The sequence below is a fragment of the Phragmites australis genome, chromosome 5, assembly GCF_958298935.1.
Source record: "Phragmites australis chromosome 5, lpPhrAust1.1, whole genome shotgun sequence".
NCBI classification, from domain to species: Eukaryota; Viridiplantae; Streptophyta; class Magnoliopsida; order Poales; family Poaceae; genus Phragmites; species Phragmites australis.
The window spans coordinates 45,617,936-45,627,187 of record NC_084925.1 but is presented as its reverse complement, the minus strand read 5'-3'; the positions used below and the strand labels follow the sequence as shown (position 1 = coordinate 45,627,187).

The following is a 9,252-nucleotide window of genomic DNA, read 5'->3' as shown; positions in this document are numbered from 1 at the left end:
TGACACCTATCATCCATGATGCTTGACAAGAAGCTAGCAGCTGCATGAAGTTGAATTTGTCAAGATAGGGAGAGAGCAGAATAAGTTTACGTATGAGCTTGCGCAAGTAGCAATTAAAACGAGTTGTAGTCAGGTGTACTTTTTTAGCATTTCTAAGTGCATTCACGTCTTCATTTGTAATAAAATTATTTAATGTTTAATAAAGCTCTCACAATTCGAAAAAAGAAGAAGAGAGTAGTAATTAAGCACCCATCGTATCATCATGACATATCGTTTGCCTCTCGCCCTACCCACTAAGGCGCTAACCCACCAAATGATATTTGGTGGGCTGTCCACGTCACCAACCCTTCGATTCGCTCCTCAACGAAGTCTCTGCTGCCTCGGCCACCGCAGCAGCGTGGGCGTGGCCCTTCTCCGCCGCGGCTGACGGGGCGTCGTCATCCCGGCTCTCCCGCGCGGTGGCGGCGGGCGTCTCCTGCGGCCCTCCTGCCGCGCGCAGCCACAGTACGCACCCATCTCCTCCCTCCCTCTCGCCCTCCCCGCATGCCTTGTTGATTCGGTGCGACCTGCTATCTAGTGTTTAGAATGCTTGATTCGCCTGCATCGTATCCAAAATTCCGTCATATGGTCTGTGTTTGGATCTCTGGATTGGAGAACCGGACCGGAGAGAAGAGATCACTATGGATTAGACTGGAATTGTGATCGGATTAGTTGATACGCAGGCTTTGTTTAGTAGGGTTGCAAATTGGTGAACCTAAGTATCCACCGTCCCTAACCGACCGTTCAACTAATGACATTACTTTTCTCAAATTATGCAAATTTTCAGAAATTAGTGTAACTGATTGAACTAAAGAGGATTGGTAGGTATCCTTAGGTTCACCAATTTGCACCTTTATTGTTTCGGTTGGCTGTCCGATATCAGTAACTAGGAACAATTCTTGACTTGGGATTGAGATCCGTAGATCGTTTCGATGTTTTTTTCCCTTCTAATAAGAGTAAGCTTCTGGGAGATCTTTTAATTGTTGTGAGCAATCAAATCCTAATATTTCTCTCACCAGTTATTAGCAGATTTCTCTGCTGCTTGGTGAAGTACGGATTCGGTCCATTCATCCATTGTTCTGGTTTAGTCCTGTTAGGCTCTTATTCTTCAGTGCGCTCAAGATCAATCTCAGTCGGTCCAGGTTAATTTCAAAACAGATTTGAGGGTTCTGCTCAACCCTCACACCCCCACGATATAGCTAGTAAAGTCACAAAAAAACATGCTAGGAGAGCACACATGCCTGTAAACCTACAGTTTTCATCCATTATGTCAAGTCACAAGAAACGGCATATGTTGATACAAGTGGAACTAACAACACATGGTCGTGTTCTTCTTTATGTTGCCAGTTGCTTTCTGCATTCCTTTTGCTGGACATTTCTGTACTGCAAGTGTAAATCTTAGACAGCTGGTAATTCATTAGTTACGATGTTAAATAAACTTGGAAAGACCATCTGAGAGAGGATACCAGGCATGTTGAGGGGATTAGTCATTTTTCTAAATTGACTGCTATGATTCAACGTTACATATGACAAATCATATGCTTGTGATTGAGTCTCTGTAGATTGCGCTCAGTTGATTTTCTGTTTGACTTCTTCCACACTAACTCCTTTGGGGAGTTTCTTTAGAATTTCTGTATCTCTACTAAAAAAATTAATCCAAGGCTATCCTCCCTGTGGCTGGCTCACTTGACCACTTAGAGCTTCGAAAATAGAATCTGAGAGATTATAGCAATTTGCTGGTTATAGACCATGATATTTTTTTAGTTGCTTTCCAGCAATGTATTACTCATCTGTCCTTTTCCCATCCCAAAAATTGTAGCTGAAGTTTTTTCCGAGAACAAGCAAGAGCTTCGCGCATTTTTACATTAAAGGAGAAATTGCAGCTCAAGTGAACAACAGCTAAGGGAACAATGGCACTATCACGTAGTATGAGAACATGTTTGCACAGTGGAAGACTTGCCCTTCTTGCGATATTGGTCTCTGGTGGAATTGTGTTGCAAATTTTGGTAAGCATCTAAATTTAATATCTTAGCACTGTCTTTCCCACTGTCACCTAAATCTCTATATTTGGTTCATTCAGGCTTGTGCTCTATATAATAACTGGTGGCCAATGTTGACAGGTTAGAGAATTTTGTTTAGCACTGGCAAACTTTCTTCATTTCCGAATAATTGTTTGTATGGACATTGTAAGTAATCTTTGACATTGTGCAGTTCTGATGTATCTTATACTACCAATGCCCCTCATATTTTTCCTGGGTTCTGATACTTCCTCGATGATGTCTAATGAGGGAGATGGGTAAGTGATATTCTCTATCAGTCCGTGATTGCTGCTTTTGTTCTTAATTACACTTGTCACCATGAATTTTTAGCACTATATTTGCCCCCAAGATATGCATTGCCTTGCTGGCACTCATGGAACCCGTAGCATTTTATTTAGAGATTCTGAAACGAAGGTTGTGATGATCCACTGAGGATTCTTTTCCTTAACAACAAGCTTCTGGTGCACAATTGAATTGAGGTTCGCTGCCATGAAACAGTTTGCTTGTTGAGTAATATATGAGCGTTGGCTTGCACACATGCTGCTACTTGCTTGTCAGTTGTAGTACCTGCCTGCTAATGGGTGATTGCATCCCCCAAATTCCCTTTCATATATGGCTAAATTCTTGTTTTGTATATGGTGAAGTGAATTGGTGTACTTGTATCGCCTCTGCAGTTGGGTGAACTTCACAAAATTCTTGACGGGCGCATCGATAGTGGGGAGCATCGCCATTCCGTCGATCCTAAAGCATGCTGGTGTCATTGGATGGGGGGCCCTCACGATGGAGCTGTCATCCTTCCTGGTCTTTGGCGTGGCAATCCTGTGGTTTCTTCAGATGAACGGTGAAGATGAGCACAGTGGTGTGTTCTAATTCGAACCTGCTCATTCTCCTGTCTGCATGATACCTTCGCAAAATAGTTGTGAACTTGTTTGTACAGCTACAGTCGAAGCATTGCCCTTGTTTGAACTTGTTTAGTAAAGTGAACTTGTTCGATTGGATACACTGACCAAAGTCTGCAGTTTTGTTCGTCCGGTGATGCTTTGCCTGATATTCAGAATTTTGTTCACTTGATATTTGATGCTCATATTACCTGCCCCCATTTCCATGTCAGTCGAAGTAGTTGCATTCTTCCTTTGCGTTGCCTCCGGCACGCAGAAAGGCAGCTTCATGAGTCGGCGCCGGTGCTCCCACGGTTCCCCGAGTCTGCTCGCCGTAACACGGCATGGCACAGGGGGCAATGGGTGCGTGACATGCCCGGTTTGGCCCCTAGTCGGCGCCGGTGTGCTCCAAGCAGCGCCCCGGCTTGCTTGGCCCGTGCGGGACGTCGGCCGGCGGGCTCCGGCTCCGGCACCGGCAGCCGGCACGCTTCTCGCAGATTTGCAACACGAGCACCGCTTTCCACCGGGCACCTCCCTGCGCTGCAGCCGGTTCGCTTCCCCATCCGCTTGCTGCGAGCTCAAAGCCTGCCGTGTTGCTGCTTGCTTGTAGGAACAAGCAGTTTCAACACTCGCGGCCCTGCGGCCGGCAATCAGTTCGCACCGATTGTGCAATGGTCCTTTCAGAGAGCAAATATTAACTTGATTGTGCAAATTGCACACTACTTCGGTTTTTCCGGAGGACATTTTTAACTCGTTTCACAAAGCTCTCCATATCTGCTTCACAAAATTTCACGGGTTTCTCGCACTCAATTTGTAAGGATAGTCCTTCAGTTCGCAGCTGCGCATCAACCCTTGGTCATGAACAGCCAGAAAAAAAACTACAACGGCTGTGCTCATCTTGACGGGTTTCATGACTTTCATCTAGTTATCCTAATCCTTTCACAACGCAACTCTTACAATGGGAGAATGAAAAAAAAGGTGTCAAAACAAAACAGCAGACTCTGTAGCGCACTACATCATCCCAGTTCCTGTGTATGCATTGCCTGCATGGAGCTGCATCCCTGCACCATAAGGGTGGACGCCGGCATGCATATACGGGTCAGCGAACGGATTGGAAGAGGCTTGGTGATGAACTTGTGGACCTGCCATCATCATCATCTGCTGCTGCTGGAGCATGAAAGCTTGCTGCTGCTGTGTCATCGCAGCCATCTGCACGTTGAGGCCTGCGGCAATATAATTAGAGGCGTAGAACGGGTCGTGCATCGGCTGCTGCATCACTGGACCAGATGCTGGAATCGTCTCCCAAGGGTTGTAGCTTGCATTCTGCTGCGCTCTTCGGTGCGCCTCGTCATATAGGCTGTCAAGTGTAAGCAGGTCCAGTCCACCGGCCTGAAGGAAGAGAAGTTAGTATGATTCCAGAGAGAGTGAATACCACAATCTTATATGAATATATCCCAAAATATGCACCAATTTGTTTGAAGTAACAGCATTTCCATTTGAACTGGGGGCAGTGACTAGTGCCAGTTCCCAGCTAGTAGCCACGTTCTCAGCACTGGCAGGAACAGGTGCTTTAAGCGCATTATCTGTGATGAGAAAGGCGAGTCAGCGAAGTGCATTTTAGGACGTTTTTCTAACTTCGAATGATGAACAAAGAACTTAATTTCATTTGTAAGATATATATTTATATACCTTGTTGAACAACTGCCAAGGCCAAAGAATTCTTATGATCCATTTCAGATGTGTCAGGGGTTGATTCTTTCATTCCCTGCCAAGACAGAATGAAAGTATTAGGACGCAAGACTGGAAATAGGCTAATGACTAGTTCCTGAAAAGTGCAGTGTCCTGGAAAATTACCAGCAAATCTGTTGGTTCAGATACAGGTAAGACTTCTTTAACTGGCTCAAGTTCTGGAGCTGGAGCTGGAGCCGGAGGATGAGGAGGTGACATTGATGGTTCTTCAACTTCTGATTTTCTTTTGTACTTTATAGCTAGTACAGCCTAAAAACAAAGAAACAACCATAAAGAGACCATCAAAATGCTGCCTTAAAGTGACTTCAATAAAATAATCAGAAGCAGCTTGCTTATATATCAGAACAGAAAACTAAATCCCAGGAAACTTTGAACAGCTGTTGTGCCAAAACAAAAGATTAACTGTACCCTAGCCAAAACATGATTGCTCCCTGGAAACTGGTGTAAAAATTATTCCATTGTTTCTTGATGTTAAGAATTTTCATAAAATGTGGTTTTAAATAATGAGTGCAAATATACTAGTTGAAATTGCGAGCAACACTCCATTACAAAGATTTAGTAGTTCCAAACCTGATCTCTCGGAACTGTTGAAGCAACGGGAGCATTGCTCATATACTCCTCCATAGTTACCAAGAACGACGCAGGAGGCTGTACATGTTACCAATAGGTTATCAGCAAGCTACTCACACGGAAAGTAACAATAAGGTACATATTGATAATCATGGGAATGCCAGTCAAACCTGTTCAATTTTTAGGAATCTCTCACCACGCCCAATATATATAGTTTTACACACTCCATAGAATTCTGAAAGTTGTTCCGCCTGTACCAAAAAAGAGATAATAAACTATTGAGCCACTAAGCTTGCGAATTCTGACGTTGTAACTGTTAAATATCAAGGACCAACTAATGAAAAAGTTTAATGGATCAACCAACTGCAGAAAAGTGATCATGATTTACCTGGTTAATGGCTCTTTTATATATGTCGAGTGCCCTAGTAGCGTCATCCCTTTGCATATCAAAGAACTGCATTTTGCAGGACATGTAAATTAATAACTAAGCGAAATAAACACATATACACATTCTTTCTTTCTTGTTTTGAACAGCAAGCTAGTGATCGGCACCTTGTCAACAAGATTGAGCATCCCATCATTGATGGCTGTGTGGATCCTAACACTCTCTAGAGCAACCTTCCATTAACACATAAAAAGGGTCAAGGAACGCTGAGATCACTAGTATGATGCTAACGTGTAATCTGAAATACTTACCATTGAAAGTGCATGCTGGATAATGATGTTATAAGATGATGACCCTTGTGGCTAAAAAAAAATGAAAAGTCAGAAAGGCGCCTTTTAAATGTTAATGGCAAATCTGAAACATTAAAACTGGTTCCTTTCTACAGAGGGTAACAAAGATTGAATCACCTGGCAACCAAGTAGCCGAAAAAGAAGCTGCTGTAATGCTGGCAGTTGAGCAAGCAATCCAATTGTATCAAGGTCCTTTGTTTTCTGTGGATATAAGAGAATTCATAAATAAAATGCTCAAGAAGCCCCTTGAGATCCTATGCTATAGTCCAAAAGTTAGATTCCATTATTAGTATAATGAACAGTACTAGGTTAGCAAGAGTTCCCCGTAATGCACATAGTGCAGAATTCAAGAATGCATCATAAAAAAAACTTTGACAATCTAAACCCTTGATCTATCTATAGCTTATTTATTGTGGTCTAAAATGATAAATCAAGCATATCTAATACAATTTAAACCACGACTAATTTCGGGGAGCAAACACTATAAACTAGAGCAAATCGAAATAGATTACCTACCAATGGATCCTTTTCAACGTCGTATTTCAGTACACGGAAAGATTCAAGTCTCTCCTCCAAATATAAAGCATAATTGCGCACCCATGCAGAGTAATCCCAGGCTGCGTAAATGACAAATAATTATAAATTCTAATACTAGATCCAGGATATGGGTTAAGTAAGCAGCTAGGTACCTTCTGCACTAGAATCATCCTTAAAGTAGGACAGATTTAGCATATGGGAGCTAGATCTTCCATAACTAATAAGCTCTTCACGGAAAGTAGGATCAACTTCCCTAAGAGCACGGTGTATGACAATTAATGTCTTCAGAGCAACCTGTCATATAAAGTAGAGATACAAAAGTTTAGTACCATGTTGCTTCTACTTTTGTGCATTACCCTGAAAAATCATATCAGGAGGAAAAAAGCAAAATATTAAAAGAGATCCCCAGGATAATGAAACGTTAATCAGTGCTTTTTTATCAAAATGAAGGTCAAGCTGTGCTGAATACCAGGAACTACTACTCAGAATAGATCTGTCGTAGAAGCAACAATTTCATTATAGGCAGGCATAAAGACACATCGTCAATGCATGTTACTTGAACAGGCACAAATCCAGATATTCTCTGAAAAAATGTGAATTTAAATATTGCAGTCCAAATGGAAATAGCAATGCAGAACTCAATCCCATCAAATTAGCTTGTTGACACGTGGAGAAAATTATATAGGTAAATTCCGTCCACTGGATTTGAAACGGAGCATAACATACCTACTTATAATGAACATCACGAAATGTATAGTAGACATACCGCCCAGTTGCGTGTCTTTGAAAGACGTCTACCAAGGGCACGGATGCAGTAGGCTGCATCTGCCCGCGCCCTTCCAGGAGAAAGGTGGTAAAAGATATCTGCAAACCAAAAGGATGTGAGCAGAAACATGGTGAAAATTCACAGGACAAAAGTATATGAGTGATCACCTCTTATGTACTTCTCCTTTGCTGGATTCTCAACATGGTTTGTGGCCTTCACAATAGCAATCTCCAGCTCCTGTTACAAAGAGAGAATAACAACAACAGTTTAACACTGCCAATGTAACACGGCCAGGACCTGAATAAGAACCTTAAAGATTACGATCATGGTCACCTTATAATCGCTGTTGACTTTTGCTATGCTAACGGTTGTGGTGTCCTTGAGGGCCCCAACATACTTCCTGATGCCCGTGCCACCCCCGGCCATTCTCCCTGACACAGAAGTCTCCTAGTTTGGCTGATTGATCTGCGAAGAAAAGCCAAGACTGATACCATCAGTCAGTGGTGAACTGCCAAATGGCTCACCAAAAACAAACCTTGGCCCAACAGTCTAGGCAAGACCGCATAGGAGCATCTGGAAATGCACCTAGAAGATCACGAAGGGTGTTCGAAAATTGAAATCCGGGAAATCAGTAAACTCCCGAGAAGAAACGGTGAGAGATGAGCTAGCTATAAATAAGCTGAACCGGCGAAAACAAAGCCCCACCAAAATTTCCGGGCCCAATCAACGTACATGGAACAGAGAAACGTACCTCCAACAAAATCCTAAAAAACGGCAGCAAGATCAGAGGCAGGAAAAAAAAAACTCGAAACAATTCGAATTGCGCGGCGGCGGTAGATTACCAACTGACGAAACAAACACCCCCAAAAAAGCTGCGAAAACGAAAGCGATCGTTGGAGTTGGTACGAACTCCGTAACCTGCTTCAGTTAAGGTATACTAATTTTTTTGAATGGCCAATTTTTCACCAAAAATAGCCCGCATAAATAGCATGATTAGATTGAAATGAATGCGTAACCTGCTTCAGTTAAGGTCATACACGAAGAAGAATATGCCAACTTGGGCTAAAATGAGCTAGATTATTCACTTGCCACCATCTCAAAAAAGAAAAACCTGAAACATCAAGGGAGAAGGGAGCAAGTATTTGGAAGAAGAAGAAAAAAAATCGAATCATGCAGCAGGCTCCACTCCTGCAGAAATCGACTGCAAAGCACCCACTCCCCTCCCCGCGATGGATGAAACCGAGCCACAGATCAACGAACCTGGCAAAAGAAAGGTCTCGACACGACCGGCGGCAGAGAGAAAGAGAGAGAGGAGATCGTTCGCCTGGGGACCGAAACTGGAGGGAAACCCGGGTCCGGGAGCAGCAAGCAGCAGGCAAGAGCCAGTTGGGTTCTTCTTCTTGCCTGGTAGGACAGGGAAGGACGACGAAGGAAGAGGCGAGGAGAGCAGGTTGTGTGTGTAGGCTGGAGACGGGAGGAGGAGAGGGACGGACGAAGTCGCTGTTCTTTGCCGCGTGCACGTGTTCGCGCGCTTCGGCCGCTTACCAGCCCTCTGACCAACGAACTCCTTTCCTTTTTCAGAAACACCACTAGAACTCACACACGCACTCTCGCAGTCACACGACTGTCTCCTTCCTTTGTTCCTCCTGCGTAGACTTCCCTTGCTTCTCTCGATGCCGCTGTCTCCTTTTCCTTCGCGTTCTCTCATTTGTTCTATTCTATTCTCTCATCTGTTCTCTTCTAGTCCAATGAATAGGATCGGCTAACTATTTTTTTTGTTGCAGTCAGATCGTCAAGATTAATCTATGCTGTCCGGGTGGCTAATATAATTTGGTCGGTAAAGCTAAACTAACCTAACCTGCAATTCGCGCTCTTTTAACTTGTTGCTGCTGCTGCAAGTGTGGCATAATTCTTTTTCTGCATGGAGTGGCCATTCGCG

The 9,252-nt window shown here is 43.5% G+C and overlaps 2 protein-coding genes across 6 annotated transcripts; one reads left to right on the top strand and one right to left on the bottom strand.

The window, feature by feature from the left end:
• The first annotated feature begins 343 nt into the window (after positions 1–343).
• Positions 344–3,076, top strand: LOC133920022 (vacuolar protein sorting-associated protein 55 homolog). Its single transcript, XM_062364638.1, has 5 exons — positions 344–504; positions 1,859–2,045; positions 2,120–2,159; positions 2,251–2,335; positions 2,753–3,076. Exons 2-5 carry the CDS (start codon positions 1,950–1,952, stop codon positions 2,946–2,948), a joined length of 417 nt encoding a protein of 138 aa, XP_062220622.1. The 5' UTR covers positions 344–504; positions 1,859–1,949; the 3' UTR covers positions 2,949–3,076.
• A 588-nt stretch (positions 3,077–3,664) lies between these two features.
• LOC133920021 (putative clathrin assembly protein At5g35200) lies at positions 3,665–9,020 on the bottom strand. 5 transcript variants are annotated; one of them, XM_062364634.1, is made up of 16 exons: positions 8,574–9,020; positions 7,647–7,797; positions 7,481–7,550; positions 7,314–7,411; positions 6,700–6,841; positions 6,527–6,627; positions 6,128–6,211; positions 5,972–6,022; positions 5,828–5,893; positions 5,664–5,729; positions 5,446–5,526; positions 5,276–5,353; positions 4,811–4,954; positions 4,646–4,721; positions 4,424–4,539; positions 3,665–4,345 (listed from the first exon to the last, which is right to left on the bottom strand). In XM_062364634.1, exons 2-16 carry the CDS (start codon positions 7,737–7,739, stop codon positions 3,968–3,970), a joined length of 1,644 nt encoding a protein of 547 aa, XP_062220618.1. In that variant the 5' UTR covers positions 7,740–7,797; positions 8,574–9,020; the 3' UTR covers positions 3,665–3,967. The 5 variants fall into 5 exon arrangements, with proteins under 5 accessions (XP_062220618.1, XP_062220617.1, XP_062220619.1 ...); XM_062364633.1 differs by having other exon boundaries at positions 7,647–7,778; XM_062364635.1 differs by having other exon boundaries at positions 7,647–7,778; positions 8,638–9,020.
• Positions 9,021–9,252: the final 232 nt, after the last annotated feature.